This window comes from Seriola dumerili, unplaced genomic scaffold, assembly GCF_002260705.1.
Source record: "Seriola dumerili isolate Sdu_G_001 unplaced genomic scaffold, Sdu_1.0 BDQW01000169.1, whole genome shotgun sequence".
Taxonomy (NCBI): domain Eukaryota; kingdom Metazoa; phylum Chordata; class Actinopteri; order Carangiformes; family Carangidae; genus Seriola; species Seriola dumerili.
The window spans coordinates 2,477,683-2,497,267 of record NW_019174424.1 but is presented as its reverse complement, the minus strand read 5'-3'; the positions used below and the strand labels follow the sequence as shown (position 1 = coordinate 2,497,267).

Sequence of the window (19,585 nt, the reverse complement as noted above, 5' to 3'; positions counted from 1 at the left end):
TGCACCGGTTGCCTCTCTCTTCATCATCTCCACCCACAAGGTAAACACTTGCGCACATGGCAGCGACTGGATTGTTGGAGATTGGTGGCAGCTTTTGACACGGGAAGCAGAAGCATGCATTTTAATTGACATTATATTACTTTCCTATTTACACATCCAGCAGACATGGACCAACATTAGAAAATTAATCTGAGTCATGTCTCTGGCCATCTGGTGAAGAAACCCCTGAGAAAAATGATCATTTCTTAAACTGCTAAATGCTCCACTATGTTCACCAGCTATTTGTTGACCTTGTCTGCACTTTGGTGGTGGGCAGCCAGTGTACAGCGGGCTTATCTGACCTTTTTGTCTGAAAACAAACTGGACTGTTTTTCCTTTGGCACTCTTGTACATTTCTGAACATAACACTAACTACAATCCAGATTAATACATTTTTCTAACTTTACCTAGCATGAGATCCAAATCTGGTTAAAATGATTGTATGTGCACACTGTTGTTGTCAAAGTAAGGAATTTAGTTCTTTATTTTCTTGTGTTTCTTCATTTTTGGTGGGTAGATTTCTTTCGACCACAATATCAAAAACTTAGTGGTTTACCTTGTGGTGACCAATGTTTTATCCCCTAAATGGAAGCTGAGTCCCCACAATGTGACTGTGTGAACATACCCACAATGTGATGAATACAAATGGACAAACACACACATATTTGCATCAGAGAATGTTAAATTGGAGATATTATTTTGCACAGGTTTTATTTATTAGACAATTATGTTGTCAAACAGTAAAAATAATTATAAAAAATACAACAGCATAATCAAATCAATTGCTATCTCATTAATGGACAGAAACAATCACCAATTCTGTATCAAAATACCTCTTGTTTTTGTCTACACAGTGATGCTGTTTATTTGAAATAAAATACCATGTGTCTATTCTTTTTTATTTTATCATAAATAATAAGAATTTTCTGCTGTTTTTGAACTATACATCTAGAGGGTATCATTGAGCCTGTAAGTCCGGACTCTCCTGTCTTGCTGTTTGTAATTGGTTATAACATACATAATAGTGTATAAACACAGCTGTGCATATTATTCCTTCTCTATAAAGCACTATATACGTTTGATCTCTTTAAAAAGTGGGACTTGCTTTGGAGAAACAGTTTGCTGAATCATTTTTGTTTTATAGAGAAACTACTGGCTCTCTTCGCAAAAAAATACAGACCCATTTTAAATTTCAAACAGGATTAAAAATCACTGTTCATGTTTTATTGGCTCACAAGCAGCTGTCCTTAATGACACCAGGGCTCTCCAGTGCGTTCTTTCTGCGAGCAACAGCTTCCAGGATCTTCTTCCTGGGTCCCAGCTGGATGCGAATGCCTTTCAGGTCTTCATCAGAGCAAAGCATGAGTGCTTCCAGGTCGAGATGCTCTCTGTTGAATGCGAGGGCAAACTCTGGCAAGGAGATCGCAGACAAGAATGCATCCAAAGGAGAGGTTTCCTCATCTTCATTATCATCCAGGCCCAGATCTTCCTGATCCCAGGGCAGATCAGCATCACCTGCCCCCTCAAAGCCATCAGCATCTTCATCTGCCTCAAACAATTCGTTCTGAACGAGGTAGCCGAGATTTTCATTGTTCCCACTGGGGACGTCATCTGACTCAAGCCCCATCTTCTTCATGAAAATCAGACCTCCAAGACCTGGCCGGTTGAAGATGGACTGTTTTACTTGGCTTGGTTCATCATTGTCATCATCATCTTCAAAGCCTCCCGTTCCTTCTTCATCGAACATGTTTTCATCCTGCTCGTTGAAGACATCCAGAAACTCTGGCTTCTCAGATGCGCCGTTCTCCTGCTTGAGGAAAATAACATTCCCATCACCTCCTGATCTCTGCAGTGTGCCTTTATCTTTCTTCCCAAGCTTCTTCTGGAGGGTGCCTTTAACCCTGGCTGTAAGAGAGCCAGATTTATCAGCAGCAATAAGCTTGGAGAACTGTTCATTGATGCCGGTCATGGTACCACTGTTTGAGAGTGATGATGCCATGCTGGCCTCTGAAACAGACCCAGTATTGCTTGCCCCACGGTGCATTCTATCCATCTTGCTCTGGTGTTTCTTCTTCACCTTCTCACAGAGCTTTACACGTTTCTCCGCTTCTTTGATGGCTTCCTTCTTTAGATTGGCGACCTTCTTGGCATTTTGGTTGGTCTGCTGTGAGGCAGCAGCATCTAGGAAGCGCACACAGTCCATGCGGTCACGAGAAGCAGCAACGTCCATAGCTGAGTGGAATTCATTGTCCAGGGCGAAAAGGTTGGCACCGAAGTTGACCAGGAAACTGAGGATGTGCATGTGGCCATTAGCTGCAGCATGGTGCAACGGTGTGTTTCCCCAGATGTCACTCCTGTTGGGGTCTCCTCTGTATGACACAAAAGAACATTTTTGATTCAAAGTCACTATCTGCAACTTTTTCATTGTTGTTTTGTTACTGTCTATGACCTGTTGATTTAACCTCTAGTCAGCTCAAAAAGGTTAGTGAAAGTCTTTCACAACTTTAATTAACAGGTCTTTTTAGCTTGTTTTTGTTGTCATGACTCAACTGAAGGTTAATATTCCACATTTTGAGAAATATACTTATTCCCTTTCTTTCTGAAAGTTAGATGAAGATTGACACCACTCTTAGCCTATGTGCGCATGGAAAATATGATGCCGGAGCTAGCAAGCAGTTAGCTTTGCTAAGAATAAACACTGGAAACAGGGGGAAACAAGTAGCCTGGGTCATAACAAAATCTGACTAACATGTTATATCTTGTTTATTTCTTCTGTACACAGACGTATAAAAACAGCAATTTGTGGTATTACAGCGGATCAGACTATTTCTTGTCAGGGAACAGTAACTCTTAGAGTGTCTGTGGGTTGCCTGGCAACTGGAGCTGCCCGAGAAATAGTTTGATATGTAAAATATATAAAGTGTTAATTAGTGAGCTTTAAAGGTGGTGGTAGTTGGATTTTGTTACCTTCAAACAAAGCCAGGCAAGTCAGCCTTATGCTAAGCTAAGCTTCCCAAAATGTTAAACCATTACCTTAAATGTAAGACAAGAATGAACGAAGTCTTTCAGATAGCTAAAACACTCACATAATATAACTATATAATAATAAACATTTTTGAAGATAATTGGTAAACTATTAAGATTTAAAGTCCTCCATTGCTATGCCTCATTGTCACAGCCATAAAAGTCCTGATTGCTGTAATACTGCAAGACCTTGTCATAAATACCAGCTCATACTGGTAATCACCAAAGCGGAAATGCTTTAGTTAATTCTGGCCACGTAGGTGAGACATGTGTTACGCCCTACTAAATATCTTCCAAACATTTTTTCTCAACCTCATTTTTCAGTAAGAATGTTGTTGGTTTTAGCCTGTCTTTTGTTTTATTGAATGAGGGATGGAGGTGGGGGTGGTAGGGATAGAAACAGGGCTCTTTTGTTTCACAGGATGGCTTTGGCTGATTAAACACTTGGCTCAGCTCATGGGAGAGAGTAGTTTAAAGAGTGGAATTAAGTTTTAGCTCATTAAGGTATAGTGGAAACCATAAACACATGACACACAGTAGGAAAGCATAAAACACATTTTTCAGCCATAAAATTGCCTATAAAATAATGTTAACCTTTGCTCAGTGAATACTATTTATGTTTCCTCGGTAGTGCTGACTTTAGTTTCATTTTAGGGCTAATACATGAAAAAACATTACATTAGAAATTACATTAAAATGTTTGTATTTACATGTCTTAGTGTAACAATATATACAAAGTTATCTGACATACTTTCTTTGTGACATATTAAAACATTTTAAATTATAAATTTAAATTGAACTTTGATAGATTACAGGACCTAAGACTTAAATGCTATGGCCACAGATTATTTGAAGGCTATGTGATGAAGCACAGGTGATAGAGAGGAGTGTATCATGCTTACTCTCTGCTGCATATGAGCTGAAGAGCATCGACATGTCCGTGGAAAGCAGCCAATAAGGTGGGAGTCATGCCATCTTCATCCGCAGTGTTCAGGTCCTTCCTTGTGGCCTCCTTCAAAAGGTCCAAGTAGCCATCAATCGCTGCTTTGTGGTACCTAGTCATCTCCTAAAATAGCAGAAAAGGTCCAAACAAATCCACTCCAGTCAGATGCACAGAGTGACGCGACTGCAGACCCGAGCAAACAAAGTGATCACTGGGCGTCAACATATCAGCAACCCAGAGCCATAAAACAAAAGCAAAGTCCAGTTCACTACTGTTGTCAGCTGCTCCATTACTGCGTGAGCTCATCCGCATCAGTTACTTGAAGCTTAACTATGAAAAGTGAGATTCACAAATTGCATCACAATGCACATCACAATTACTGAAAGTGATTTTTCAAGTATTTTGTTGTGTTTGACCATCAGTCCAATGTCTCAAAATGGTTTAGTTTACTGTAATTTAAGACAATGAGAAAACTTTTGAAAGGCTGAAACAGTAAAATGTTGAAAAATGTATCTGTTATCAAAACAGTTGTTGATTTATATAATAAATCAGAATTTAGATAACTGACTAATCAACCAATTGATTAGTCAACTAATCATTTAAGCTCAAATTTGTAGTTGAATAAAACCTCATCATATGTTTTCTATATAAAATCTCAAGTAACAAGTACTTTACAATCAGGTTTTTATGTACATAAGTGCATGTACATATTGTTCTGTGTATAAAATCAGCAAGAAAGCTGATTTTTAATTTTAATCACTTCCTTCATAGTAGCCATTTTATGTTTTTTTTTTTAAATATATATTTCCACTATGGTTTAAACTGCATCATAAATGATTTCTATTATTTGGAAGTTTTTTCAAATCCTGTTCCACCCTCCACTCCAGTAGGTGGCTGTAATGCGTCCTTGTAAATCGTTAATCACCAACAGACAAAGAAGAAGAACAAGCAGTCGAAAGCAGAAGAAGAGTTTACTACCTGATCCACCAATCAATGGAGACTGGGAGGAAACATCGCTCGATAGTTTTCTCCCAACAGTGCTTTCTTTTTCTGTCAGCCTTTGGGTTTGTAAATACCATGGGGTTGTAGCCGTGAACATTTAGCCCACTTCTCTCTCCCTACGATTTCCGCAGCTAGAAAAACCGGACCGACCACTGCCTACCTCCCCCGGTTTGCTTCGCGGTTACTTCCCGGCGTTTAGTGCTTGTGCTCTGACCGGGAGAGGCTGCAGAGATGTCCGACAACGGCGGCTTGGCTGTCGGCCTTCTGTCTTACGATACGCTTGTTCACGCCGTGGCAGGTGCAATGGTGAGCAGAGACACAGTGCAATAAGAGATGTCATAACTTCATGTGGAGTATGTGGCTGTGACAGTTCTTAAGTTGTTTCCAGTGTTGGTGTTGAAGAAACAGTGTAAACGGGGAGTTGCTGAGCCGTTTGTCACAATGTTTCCGATCAAACACATTAAAAAGCTTTGTCTTTTATCAGGGGAGTGTGACAGCTATGACCGTCTTCTTCCCTTTGGACACGGCCAAAAGCAGACTTCAGGGTGAGTTGGAAGCCTTATCATCTTGTACAGAGGTTACCTGATAGCAGCAACTCCAAACAAGGCTGAATCAGTTTAGTGTGACGGTTTACTTCATTATGGAGTAACTAGGAGGAACTGCAGCCCAAAGATGTAAAGGAGCACTCCACTAATGTATTATTACACTCTCATAAAGATGAGGGACTTGGTCAAAGATTATGAAGCTGAGACCAAGATATCCTAACTTTTAGTTTAGTCTTTGAGTCCGGCACATAACTACACACAGACACCTTTAAAAACATCAGCTCAGGACATACCTATCTACTCAGGCCCATGTGTGCTTTTTATATATTTAATAATTGCCTACTTTTTGTCTTTTATTGTGACGTTCTGATCTCAAAACGAGATATATCCCATTTTCATGAGACCCTCTCTGTCTGGTAAACACTCATTTACTTCAGACTCCATATCCCCAATTTGTTACTGATTTTGGTGGTGTGACCCTTTAACATTCAGATAACTTGTTCACTGACTAATGCCACTTTTTTGTTTGTTTTCAGTGGATGAGAAGCGGAAGTCTAACTCCACCCCCATCATCTTGGCTGAGATTGCAAAGGAAGAAGGCCTGTAAGTATAGTTTTGTGCCATACTATAACAGAACTGGCTGTGTTTCATTTCTACCAAGTAATGTCTTATTTTGTACTTAAAATTGAGTGAAACACAATTGTAATGGAATTGCAGAAGACATTTATGATGAGTATAATCTAAACTAGAGCTGAAACAGTAATTTTACCACTTTGTTGATCAATAATTGATCAGCAGAACTTTTGTTAATTTACTAATTATTTAAGTCATTTTCATAAGTCATCAAAATTTTTCTGTTTCCAGTTTCTCTTCTACCAGAGATGTGTATCTCTTGACATTATTATAGACCAAGGGATTCGTCAATAAAACAATCAGCAGGTTCATCAGTAATGAAAACAATCATTAGTTGCAGCCCAAATTACTGTCTCACTTATGTTTAGGCCGATGATATGACATGACCAAACACTCACTGTTTGAGTGACTCCACCACTTCTCCTAGTCTGTCTCTGTATAGAGGCTGGTTTCCAGTCATCTCCAGCCTCTGCTGCTCCAACTTTGTCTACTTCTACACCTTCAACACTCTGAAGAAGCTGACAGCATCTGGTCCGGGCAAGTCCAGACCCAGCAAAGACCTACTCATGGGGGTCGTAGCAGGTAAACAGACATACAGTAAAAATAATATACATTAATGACTTGGTGGAAATCGAGTATTAAGGGCGTTGACTGAAGAACTCAAAGCTGTTTTTCTACAGGTTTTCTTGTAGAAAAACAAATTATGTTTACATTCAGTGTTACTCTCAAAAACCCAGTGTGTGTATCCTTGAGGCCTGAGAAAAATTGAATGCATTTCCTTCCTTGTAACACATTCACAAAGCTGATTTTCATTTGAAAAAAAAAAAAAAAAAAAGTATTTTAAACCTGCATTGTTTATGTTGAGGCTGCAAGTAACAATAATTTCCAGTAGCGATTAATCTGGTGATTATTTTTTATTTGATTGAGAAATCATTTGGTCAATAAATTGTAAGAAAATTGTGTATAATGTTCATCACGATTTCCCAGAGTCCATGTTAACAGCTTCAAATGAATTTTTTTTGTCCAACAAACAGAACTAAACTCGAAGATACTCTTGCAATGATATGAAACTAAGAAAAGAAGCAAATCCTCACATTAGAAATGCTGCAACCAGAGAGTGGTTAAGTTTTTTTTTTTTTTTTTTAAACTGACTAAAACAGTTGATAAATCTTAGTTTCCAGTTTTTTCTGTTGATCGACTAATGGGTTAATCATTTCAGCTCAAGTGTACATCCATGTTTATTTGCCAGCTGCCTTTCTTTGCACCACCTGCACATCAGTGGAATATTGTGAAACCATTGGCAGGGATGTGTATTATGTCACAAAATCGTGACCACCCATTAAAAAAAAGAAACAAGAGATCGAAAACTCCACAAGGAAGGAACCTTTTCAGAATGATTGAAGAAAGCTAACAATCTTTTGTTAATCCAGGGGTGGTGAATGTGGTCCTGACCACTCCCATGTGGGTGGTCAACACTCGACTGAAGCTGCAGGGAGCAAAGTTCAGAAACGAAGACCTCCAGCAGACGCGGTACAGGGGCATATTTGGTGTGTGACATATACATTATATCTGTTTTGCACTTGTACAGTTTTTTTTGTTACTGTGCAGTTGTAAAACCCTGCTGTGTTTGGGCTTTTTCCTCACAGATGCTTTCTCACAGATCATTGCCAATGAGGGAGTGGGAACTCTGTGGAACGGCACTCTGCCCTCTCTTATCCTCGTCCTCAACCCGGCTGTACAGTTCATGTTTTATGAGGCCATGAAGAGGAAGGCAGGCAAGGGGGGGAGGAAGGTGAGAGGACACAAAAGAGACGTGTTGAATACTACATTACCAAAACTAATCTAATCTATCTTTTTTTTTTTTCAAGAAATGTGCAGATTATGACGTGTGTCCTTATGTACTTAAAGGGTACTAGATGATCATTAAGATTTATTTAACAATTTTCAGTGTAAAAATAATTTTGTTTATTTTGTGTTTGCAAAAAATTAATGAGACCAACAAACGGTGGCCACTGAAACGTGCATTCTGTTGACATTATGTTGTGCAGTTCAAGCAGAAATTGGAACTTTATTTTATACCTCGAGGGCTATGATAAGAGAGGATCCTATTTGAACTGTTGGTTTGTGTAAAATGCATCATTTTGCATTGTGATGACCCATTTCATGTTCTGATATCATATTTGTTGAGTAACTTGCATCAATCAAATAGTCACAGTCTACTTTAACAATTAACGAGAACAGTGGTCATGAGTGAATGAACTCTTTGTCTCTCACCACAGATATCCTCAGCACAGATCTTTCTCATTGGAGCCATTGCAAAGGCGATTGCTACCACTGCGACATATCCTCTTCAGACAGTTCAGGCCATCCTGAGGGTAAATACTATCTCATATCAAAGTTCACCTTTTGGTTGTTTACTTTTCCATGAGGTCTCAAACACTAGCCACTGTTAAGGGATACGTCTGCTGATGTTCTGTATTTTTTTTATTGTCAACAAGTCATAAAAAGCCCAAAAACAACAATGAATTGATTCAACCAAAGCCTGAGACATCTTATTCAGCGGTGCCATAGACCCCTGTTTGTTGTACAAAGACTATTAAAAATAAAAATAAATGAACACATCAATGAGCCACACTGTTGTTCCGGGTGATATGTTTATATAAAAACTGTGTAAAAACTCAGCTGGTCAGGTTGCCAGGCAACTGGTCTGCCAACCAGTGGAGATTACATGTATTTACTGAGCCTAGTGATTTGTTGTTTTTACACTTTGGCTTTTGTTACAGTGAACATGTGCACTGTATTTTTTTTCCTTTTCTTTTATATAATAAATGTGTGATAATCCACGAATGAAAGTAGTCCCCAAGAAATACAAAGCTTACTCCTATAGTTTTCCAGATTAGTTTTAACATTATTATATATGTTTTAATATGTTTATTAAACAGTTGTTGCAAGAGAAGAAATAAAGCATTTTTATCAGCGTTTAGAGTTCAGTGGAAAGAAAGCTCCACGTTGTGGCTGTTCCAGGTAAAAATAAGGAATATGTGTTTATAAAAGTGAAACCTTTTATTTTAAAAAGGTGGTATTTTTGTGTAAACCCCAGGAGCTGAGCTAGAAACCTGAATGAAGCTTTCTGTAATTACACTGTATTTTCGAACATGTAGTGAGTCAGACAGAAATGCTTCATGATCTCATGACAATATCAGTTCTTTAACAGGATTCACAATAAGTAAAAAAACAAAAAATAGAAGAAAAAACATAAAATCTCAGTGAAAAAAGATAACCTGCTGTGTGCTTTCTCATCAGTTCGGTCAGTACAAAGGTGATGGCAAGGGTGGTGTGATTGGAAGCCTCTCAAACATTTTCTCCCTGCTCATGGACAGAATCAAGTGAGTACAGCTGCAATTATAACCATAAACACATTTCACTGTCTCGGTGAGAAAACCAGTGAAGATATTACGAATGATGGTCATTGATGTACGTTTGTTCTCTTCATTACAGGAGAAATGGTTTCCTTGGTTTGTACAAAGGCCTGGAAGCCAAGCTGCTACAGACAGTACTGACAGCTGCCCTCATGTTTGTTGTGTACGAGAAGATCACTGCAGCTACCTTCAGAGTCATGGGTCTGAACAAGAAACTGAAGCAGTGAACACACAGCTGCTTCAATACATTACAGCATTAATACACCCATTGTTGGTAGGTTTTTTTTAATGCCATTTTGTCATATAAAATGTAATAAGAGAAGGGATTGATGCCTTTAGTGCCACAGATTCCCACACTTGCCCAAAACATGGAGAGGTTGGTGTAATACTTAATGATACCCTCTCTTTTTTAAACCTTTAAATATCTCCATCTGTGCAGACTGAACTTATCTATCAGCAACAGTGAATCTCTCTTGACATGGTGAAAACAGTTAGTGTTGTATAATGCAAATAAGTTGTGAGAATGTGTTTATCCCAATTCAGCCTGTCTGCTGCATTCACAAACTCTTCTGGTGCAAGTAGTTTGTTGAATGCAGAGCTGAAGTGGCACCAGTCTTAATGAAATGGACCACTAGGAGGCAAAATTAATGAGCGTGCTTTCCTTTGCACAAAAAGACCAATGTCATCACTTTTCAGAGAGATTCACTCACCTACAATTGAAACTAAAATGAAGCTAACGCAAATGATGACACCAGTAAGGTACCTACCTATGTGTTGCCTTGGTTTAAGCCACTGGAACATTCCTCGAACACTCCATCTTATGTTTAACTGTGAGATTCACTAAGATTGATGATATGCAAGATGGAAACCTCATGAAATTCCTACCAGAAGATGCCATTATTACATTATTAGTAAATGAGCAGTAATAACAAAAAATGGTGAAAGGGCAGAGGAAAATAACTATGAGGGACAAAGCTCCTTCATATTTATAGATTTGTGTATAAAATCTGCACAAACTTTTTCAGCTTAGAAAGGTTTTGATTTTAAAATGATAAATAATATATTAAGATGAATTTACTATAAACAAGAATGAGTACTTAACCCTTCACTGAGAGTTTGAAAGAAAAGGTTACATGTGTAAAAAATACTGCAGTAAGTGCCTCTAAACTGATGTAAGTGCTGTGATGACTTGATGATTTACACAAACCACGATGCACTGAGTTATCTGGCTACAGTCTTCATGATGTTTTTGGTCAGTATGAACATTTTGTCCTGCAGGTGTTTTTCATTATTTATCTGTGTCCTGTTGGTAGTGAAGGGGTAGTCAGGGTTTGCAGTAATTTACACTGTTTGTTTATCACAGTGCTCTTCCTGTGAGTTGTTGAATTGAAGTTTCTGCAGTCACAGTTGATGCACTGCTGTTGTTGATGTTGTCTGTCGTTGAAGCGGTTAACTGTTGCCTTCAACACTGCTTTGCAACATCATTTTGACTGTTCATTGTATACTGATTGCCAGTGGTGTAGCCTAGTTGCAGTTGTGGAGGACATGATCAATTTACCAAAAACTAGAAACAGCGCTTTTACCAGATTTGAGCTTCTTTTTCATTATGTTTGCTCAGTTGTAACTTGAACCTGGTTTCCTACCTTTCTGCTGACTCATGCACCTGCTGTCAGGAAATACGGTATATCTCTCTATCAATTGACTGTATATCTGCTAGATGAATTATGATGCATAATGTTCCTTTTTTAATTCATGATATCAAATGTGTGTTTAAAGTTAGGGAAATAAAATGTAGCGTTGACTCCCTCCTGTTTAGTCTTGTAAAAGTTACTAAATTATCCATAGCTTGTTTGGTCAGAGGTGCACTTTAATAACACACTAACTCTTAGGTAAGACATCAAAGTTGTTTATGGAAAGTAGTTATGAAAAAATAGCAAAGAGTAAGGTAGTAATATCCAGTAAAGAAAATGGCTTAATCTGAGGATAGCAGGTGCGGAAAAGCAGAAAGCTTCAAACAATCAATAAGTTGAGGCAAGATGATGAAACAAGCTTTATTTAACAGTGAACAAGTCCAAGTCTGGTGAAAGTGTCACTGTGAGTAAAAAAAAAAACAGCAACACCAATGACACATTTAAACAACTGTTACTAGATTAAACCATGGATGGATATTAATAACTTCTTCATAATTGTTTTCAATGAGTTTTTCCGGTGGCATCTTGTTTTCTATCTCAAAATGGACTTCATGTCACTGCAATGTTTTCTTTTAACAGTTTACATGAAAATATTTTGTAACTGCTGATGCAATGCTTACTTGAAGTCTTCTTCATTTATTTACATCAAATTTTTTTTATAAATTCTTTTCTAATTATGTTTAATTAAAATACCACTGTTTTTGGGATTTAAAAACTTAATAATAAAGTTTGAGGAACAATATTGACACTATCCTGTAATTATTTTATTAAAAATAACAGATACCACATAAAAACATACATGGCTCAGTTTCTAATGATGAACAAATAAAAATAAAATAAACATCCCTCCAAAGCATCATGGAGTAGTGCTTAGTGACACTTTGCAAGTTATACAAGTTGTCCTCAAATGAAATGCCAAAGCATTTTGGTAAAGAACCCTCCATTGGAGGTCACATACAGTATATCAACAGCACTAGTTTACCAGATATTGTAAATCAGGACTGTTGGTTTGAGTCTCGACTGCTGGTCATCTCCTGGATAAACCAGTGTGGCAGGAATGAATACTGGGAGTCCCTGTGGATGGAGAAGGTCACATCTCTGTGGGGCTCCCAGGAGAACAGGTACACCACACTGGAATGGAAACAATGTTTTATTAACAGCAACAACAAAGTGCTAACAATACACTGCAAATAACAAGTGACCTATAACTGAAGACATTCACGGTGTTGTCTCTATCATTGTTTCTCACCTGGGATTGTCTTCAGTAGCCACATGCTTCACAAAGGACAAGAAATCAGAGCAGAAGTTCATGCAGACTGTTGGCTTCCAGCAGTTGTATTCATTCTGGTCAGAGAGAATACAGAAGACAGATAGAATATGAATATTTTGTGCTAATCCTGTGATATAAAAATTTATTTGGTCATTTTTTTATTAATATATAAGACTACAAGTCTACAGCTACAGTTAGGTACTCAAATCTAAATGCTAACATCTTATTTTTGAGTGTTGCCATGGTAGCATTTGCTGAGGTGGTGCTGGAGGAAAGGTCAGGGAATCACAAAAATGAGCAGAATTCATCCTCGGCACAAAAAAAATCATGGCAATCCAATTTCAGTCTGTACCAAAGTGGTGGGATGACACACCAAAATAAAAGACATTGCCATTCCCAAAGTCGTGCTACAAGCATGGCTAAAATAGATCAAAATAAATTTCTATAAGATTAGATTAGTTTTTTTTCAAACAACTACACTATACCTTGATGAGATGTGAAATCTTTGATATGTGAAAAGTCTCCACAGAAACAACCACTCCTTCATGATCCCGGAAACCTGCTACAATGCGAGGGACTCCAGGGAGGAAAGACTGAGCCCACCACTTCAGCAGTTTGAACCTAAGGACCAAAACGATGAGAAAAAATTAACTTTAAAACATCTGAGTGTAAGTACATCAAATATTCAACAAACAACATGCCAGGTGTCATCATCCACCTGTGGAGGTTGCTGCGCTGTTTTGGGGTGCAGATCTCTGCAGAGGTCTTCAGCTCGACGTAGCAGGCAGGAGGAGCTGGAGCGGCAGGATCTTTATCCCGACAGTCCACCTCTCCGGAGAACAAAAGTCTGTGATCTGCAAGCCGAGTCTGCACCACAGTGCAGAAGGCCTCATTAGTGTTCACCACTCCACTCGGGTCAGGTAAACTGTGGATATCATCTACAGGGATGGATAATGGTGAAGTGTTAGCTATCAATCAAGCATCTGGTTATCACCTTATGTGCTTTGTGAGGCTCGCATTTCTGTGTCATATGTATTATATGGAAGCCTATTTCTGCCAGGAAACAGGAACATAAATCGTTAGGGATGATAAAAAATACTGGACATCGAAATTATAAGACAGTAAGTCAAAAGACTGGCCTCTTAAATCAAAATGATGAAAAACGCTGCACTACTATGCCAAATATTAAATTATTAATGATTAAGTCAAAATGCCTAGGACTGACAATTCATCAAAATTTTACTATATTACTTTATTTTTGCTTGTGAAATATCATAGCTGAGCTGGTGTAAGGAAGTGTAAGCAAATAAACAATTATTATTATTGTCTGTTCTATAAACTTTAATACCTGCAAATGTGTATTGCTCAAACTTGTACCCCCAGTACATCATCTCTGCATTCCTCTCAGTGCGGTTCTCTCGATCTCTGCGAGCAGCTTCTGTTTCCACTTCACTGATGTAAAGCGTGCCTCTAAACCTGGTGACCGCCAGTAACCAGCTGTCCCGTGTCTCATAGGGAGTGGTAAGCAGCTTGGTCAGGTGACCCCGCCATGTCACAAAGTCGACATCTAAAACGCTGGGAAGATCAGAGAATACATGTCCAACAGGCAACACGGTTGTGGTTATGAGACTAAACACAAGTTCACAAGTTAGTATCTGACTGTCTGTACACTTACCGTGACGAGGCCGTGGTCTCCCTTGAGTCAAGCTTTGATCTATTGGCTACAATCCAGCGCAGAATGTGGTCCAGCTTCTCCTTCTCACCATCATCTCTCTTTACAAAGCGGTCCTTGTATCCATCCTTCAGGTCAAAATGAGGATTTCTGTCAGGTTCCACGTAGTATCTCATCTGTCTGCTGTCATTGAAGAATCTACGCTCAGAGTCAAGGGAGAAACATCCAACTTCGACAGGCTGTTTGTACACAGGAAAGTCTCTTTCATAAAGCTCCCTTCTGGTGCTCAAACCCTGAGATCTGAGTGGGTTTCGCCAGGGAGTTGATCCAGACTGATGTTGGTGGTGGTAGTTTGGTGTGGAGCGTTTAATCTCACACTGATTTCTTCCACTGTCATCTCTTTCTCTTCTGTATGCTGCCTGGTGGTTATGGTAGCTGGATTTGGGATTGTGGGATCTGTGGTGGTCCATTGCAACCTAAAGGGGAGAACAGCAATGAAACAAACTGATGACACTGCTGATTATTCAAATGTTCTTGATAGTCTTGCTTGTCACTAAAGAGGCAGTACTAACATTAATACACCACCTACAGTCATTTCAAGTGCATTTTTCTCATCTCCTCATTTTATTTATGTGGCCCAGTATACTTAAAGTTACAATTTGTGCACCATGTTTATTTTTACCCTTTTTGTACCCTGGTTCTTTTTTCTTTGTTTTACTTTCAGACTGCACAGTATTTATAGTAGGTTCTCATAGTGTAGCCTATATTGTAGTCTATTTTTAGGGTCCTTATCTAGTTGATTATGAAAATGTTGCTGTGCCACTTACGGTTTCCTGCATAGGCTCAATAAAGTTGAACTCCTTTTACATCATCACAATTAAACACATCGCCCCGTGATCTGTGTAAACAATTGTCTGTTGTGTGTATATGAATGTATATGTATGTTCATAATATAAAGATTTTTGTATTGTATGATGTGTCTGCATTGAGTAAACATGCATGCAGCGTTAACCCCAACGTGCATGCATTCTGTAAGTAAATGAAGGTTTCCAAATAAAAGAAAAATGTTTTTAAAACTAAATTACCGGTAAATTAATGAAATTTTACCTTCGTCAGCATACACAACAGAAACAGCTAAGCTAACGTTAAGTTTCTCTCCATGCCAAGCCAGTCACAATAATAAACAGGACTTAGTGTATAAACGACTATAACATTTTTGCAGCATCGTTTCTGATAAATACAAAAACGACAAGCGACAGCGAGTGAGACAAAGAACACATAGAGTCTGTGTCTTTTACTAGCTGGGCAGCTGACTAGCATCTAAGCTAGCACCACCAAACTTACCGCTGTTTCCGTGTGCAGTTTATCATCCAGTCCGCCCGGTGGTAGCCGTGATATTTCCTACAAATAACAGTTAAAGGAAGAATTTGTAGTTTTTGTTGTTTGTTTTTTTTAATCGGAGCTGTGGACAGTGTGTGGCATTGAATGGGACAAAACCATGTGAATAGTAATATTAGTGGTATAAGTAGCTACCAGGTAAGGGTTTCAAACTAGTTTGACCGGTCAGGTATTTGTTCATCTGTTCAGTGTACGGGCGAAGGAGCGTTAACTTAGCAGTTAGCTGCACTAGCTTGGATAACAAGAAAGACAAAAAGTGACTGGTAACCGGTGGGTCCTGCAGAATTGTGTATACTATCAAAACATGCTTATCAAGTCAATGTGAGGGTCCGAGTTTATTCTTAGAGCTAAAATTTGCGCTTGAAACGCAAACTAGCAGGTTTCTTACAGCTGAATTGGGCCACGAGTCTTATTCGTGCTTATTAGTCACGCTAATCACGGAGGGGCCGTTACTGACGTTATCTCGAAGTTTACCGTTTTATTTTTTATGTCGGTATGATGCATTTTCATTCAGCAAAAGTTGGCAGGGAAGGGGGTGTAATGTATTATATAATTTTTTGTTCTAATAACTCAGATTGCATGGGTTCTGTGGATTTTAGTTTGCTCGGTGTTGCTATGAAGAGAGCAGCTGTTTTGAGTGATCAGCTGATTCATTCTGCAGATCATGACTTCTCTGTCATCATTTCTCCTCTAGGTATGAACAGAAAACGGGCTCTGATTTCGGACACTTTTAAAGTGAAGAAACGACGAAACGGCACAGAGAAGTTTGGAGCTATCAATTGTGGAGATGGTAGGTGTGCCTGTCAAATAGGTCACTGCAATTTTATGTCATTTAAGGTTTACATCCATAATTCACTTCCCGTCCATATCTCCATCTCAAAGGGTCAACTGACATCAGAGCCACCCTGGAGTACCTCACGACGCTGTTCCCCAGAAAGCTCTTCAATGACGCCTTGCCTCAAATTGTGCTTAAGCACCAACTCTACAGCATACACGATGACAAGACTTTGGTGGACAAGGAAGTGGTAAGATGGCTCTTTAGTGTCAGAAAAGGCATATGTTTATCCATCTAAATGTGAAAATACCCATCACTTCCATCCTTGTGTTTCACAGAATAAACTGCGGGAACAAGCAGAACTGCTGATGTTCCAGCTTGGGTTTGATGCTGAAGCTTTCGGGCTGATTTTTGCTTCAGACTACAAGGCCAAAGTGCTGGCAGGAGAGGAGGGCAAAGTGACACGAGCGACAGTGGAAAAGTTCCTGGAGAAAGTGTTGACTTCCTCTTGCACAGATTTGAGCTTCAGCAAAGACAAAATGCTCAGAGAGTTCCTCTTTACAGACTCAGAAATAACGTATGAAAGATCCTCATCTGTTTTTTTTATTCTTTCTTTGTCAAATATTGTTGCAAAAATGTTTCTTCAACAGTAACTCATCTTTTAAGGAATGTCACACTCACCCTTTTAAACAAGATTTTTTAAAAGCATGTTACAATGCTGAGATTTACTGAAACTATTTGAAATTTATTTAAAATTCTAGTGGTAATTCCAAATTTTCCCACAATGTTGAATCTGTTTGGCTGAACATTTGGGAAATGGGTATACAGTTATGCATAAGGTTATATATCTACAACTTTGCACTTGATGGCATTGTGCAGCCAAGAAAACGTTAACAATGGAATTCATTTAAGTTGATATCTGAGTTTAAAAGCAGTTAACGTTATATTTGACTTTATATTTGATATAATTTGGCTTTGGTTAGTGACTCATGTGCCAAGAGCCTTTTTTTAGTTTTTACTGAGTATGAAAATACTTACATCTGAGACCTCAGACTTGTGTAAGCCATTTTCAAAGATCAGCACATGCTTTATTTTCTCACCACCTAGGCAACTGGTGAAGTCAGGGGTCCTGACTGTGAGGGACGCGGGCAGCTGGTGGCTTTCCATTCCCAACACTGGCAAATTCACCAAGTACTTTATACAGGGTGGGTGTCTGAGAAAGTGTGAACAAGACTTTACCTTAATGATGTCACATGTTGCATTCTCATTTTTACAAGATTTTCAACAGTGCCTTGCTAATTGGAGGAGTGTCTGTTTCTAACCATCTCACCTCTTTTCGTGCTAGGTCGTAAAGCTGTGCTCAGCATGGTGAAGAAGTCCAAATATAGTGAAGTCTTAAAGGCAGAGCTTGAGGAGCGGCGAACATCCTCACAAGTGAAATTCCACATGAAGTACCACATCCATGACATTGTTGGTGCAGAGCTGGTAGAAAGGTAATATTTGTTTATATCTGGCTAGATGCTAATGATTCTGAAAAATGTTGAGTTTCCCAGTAGGTCAGAGTTAACCCAGCTGTCAAACGAAAAGGACAGGTACTTCATGCAGCTGCTCTCTGATCTATGATCCTCACAGTTCAGTGTAATTGAGGGGTTTTTATGTTACATGCTTGGACAACCCACAGGCCATGTGCTAGCTCTCAGGTTTTAGAATATGTTGTTGTGGTTATTGTTGAAACCTTCAAAAACAAGCCAGCTCAATCCCCTTACTCAGAAAATGATTTATAAGTAAAACAGCTACGATTGCTTAAATCAGCAATTTTTAATGTCTATATACCAGTGACCAATTTCTCATATTACCCGTACTGGGTTCTTGGGGAATCTTACACTGTTACATGTTAATTTACTGAATAAACTTTGTTCTCTTTCTAGCATACCTACAACTTCAGGGACATTGTTGCGATTTGTGGATTCCTGAAGTACTGCGACAAGACTGACATCCGTTAGGTTGAAATCAATGAGTGATGCATAACATGAACAAAGCTTGTGAAAAGTGTTTGTATGAGGACTGTGTGTAAATTAATTTCAGATTTTGATTCTGTGCCAAATGTACTGTAAAAAACCTTGTGGGTTTATGAATCGTCAATTATGTTGACATGACCTTATCAGGTTTTGATTTATCTTGTAATAAAAAGGATTTGCACACCATGAAACCATTGCTATCTATAACCAGTGTATCCAGGTTTGACTGGCAAAAACCATTTCCTGTTCATTAAGTACACCTACGTAATCAAATACAAGAGATCTACATTTAGGAAGATTAATATGTTGACACTGTCAGAGACGTGTTAATTCAACTATATTTTTATTACTTTAGTTGTAGTTAGTGGTCGTGTTGTGCTGTACTGTGTTATGAGCAAGTGGGCAAACATCAGAAACACCTAAATATATTGTAGTCCAGTTCAACACCACTGCAACTGCAAACTAAATCAATAATAAATATATATTTAAATAAATATCTCTGACAGAGACATTCAAAACTGAACATTATAAACTTAGTAAAGTTATAATTTATAGCTGAGCAGTTGTATTGGAGTCCATAAGATTTTACAGGTGTATGCCTAATGAAGTCTATATGGGTCTATTTCCCCTGTTAGGTTCTTTGGCTTATTATGAGTCTTAAGACAAGCCTCTAGCCCCTGGTCTTGTTTTTTTTTTGTCACTAAATCCAATGACAAATGTGCTAAATTGGCAACACTGCAGGGTGTATACAACCCTCCAACAGAAACTGTTTGCAACAAGTCACTTTTAAAGAGCAATGGCCAATGGGGACTCTCCAGCTCAGTCACATGGCATTCAGGTGACCAATGGTGGAAATATCACTCAAATCTCATCAATCAAGAAAAAACCATCACAGGTATTGGTCTGACTAATCTGAAACCATAATTTTCCAGTATGGTCTGAGTTAAACATTAGCTGTATTTCAGACTAATAGAGTAGTACTTTCTTATTGTTTTGTGTACAGCTGCGATTATTTCCACTATCAATTAATCTGCTGATTATTTTCTTTTATAATCATTTAGTCTTTAAAATGTCAGAAAATAATGAAAAATGCCCATTTAAGCCCAAGGTGACATCTTCAAACCTTTTGTGTTGATTATCAAAATAGTTGATGATT

General features: G+C 38.5%; 4 protein-coding genes across 5 annotated transcripts; 2 read left to right on the top strand and 2 right to left on the bottom strand.

Annotated features, from left to right (window-relative positions):
* Window positions 1-753: 753 nt before the first annotated feature.
* On the bottom strand, window positions 754-4,168 carry anks4b (ankyrin repeat and sterile alpha motif domain containing 4B). Its single transcript, XM_022752617.1, has 2 exons — window positions 3,966-4,168; window positions 754-2,408 (listed from the first exon to the last, which is right to left on the bottom strand). Exons 1-2 carry the CDS (start codon window positions 4,124-4,126, stop codon window positions 1,271-1,273), a joined length of 1,299 nt encoding a protein of 432 aa, XP_022608338.1. The 5' UTR covers window positions 4,127-4,168; the 3' UTR covers window positions 754-1,270.
* An 810-nt stretch (window positions 4,169-4,978) lies between these two features.
* Window positions 4,979-11,716, top strand: LOC111227025 (peroxisomal membrane protein PMP34-like). The gene is made up of 9 exons (XM_022752381.1): window positions 4,979-5,314; window positions 5,493-5,553; window positions 6,090-6,156; window positions 6,614-6,768; window positions 7,617-7,733; window positions 7,833-7,978; window positions 8,466-8,561; window positions 9,490-9,572; window positions 9,685-11,716. The coding sequence occupies exons 1-9, from the start codon at window positions 5,240-5,242 to the stop codon at window positions 9,830-9,832; spliced, it is 948 nt and encodes a 315-aa protein (XP_022608102.1). The 5' UTR covers window positions 4,979-5,239; the 3' UTR covers window positions 9,833-11,716.
* Window positions 11,717-11,823: 107 nt separating this feature from the next.
* Window positions 11,824-15,634, bottom strand: dxo (decapping exoribonuclease). Of its 2 annotated transcripts, none has more exons than XM_022752380.1 (7): window positions 15,583-15,634; window positions 14,242-14,714; window positions 13,915-14,141; window positions 13,285-13,504; window positions 13,052-13,187; window positions 12,546-12,640; window positions 11,824-12,427 (listed from the first exon to the last, which is right to left on the bottom strand). In XM_022752380.1, exons 2-7 carry the CDS (start codon window positions 14,706-14,708, stop codon window positions 12,292-12,294), a joined length of 1,281 nt encoding a protein of 426 aa, XP_022608101.1. In that variant the 5' UTR covers window positions 14,709-14,714; window positions 15,583-15,634; the 3' UTR covers window positions 11,824-12,291. The 2 variants fall into 2 exon arrangements, with proteins under 2 accessions (XP_022608101.1, XP_022608100.1); XM_022752379.1 differs by lacking the exon at window positions 15,583-15,634 and adding an exon at window positions 15,346-15,575.
* A 44-nt stretch (window positions 15,635-15,678) lies between these two features.
* On the top strand, window positions 15,679-18,615 carry stk19 (serine/threonine kinase 19). Its single transcript, XM_022752382.1, has 7 exons — window positions 15,679-15,774; window positions 16,331-16,426; window positions 16,519-16,661; window positions 16,750-16,988; window positions 17,519-17,616; window positions 17,757-17,904; window positions 18,340-18,615. Exons 2-7 carry the CDS (start codon window positions 16,333-16,335, stop codon window positions 18,383-18,385), a joined length of 768 nt encoding a protein of 255 aa, XP_022608103.1. The 5' UTR covers window positions 15,679-15,774; window positions 16,331-16,332; the 3' UTR covers window positions 18,386-18,615.
* Window positions 18,616-19,585: the final 970 nt, after the last annotated feature.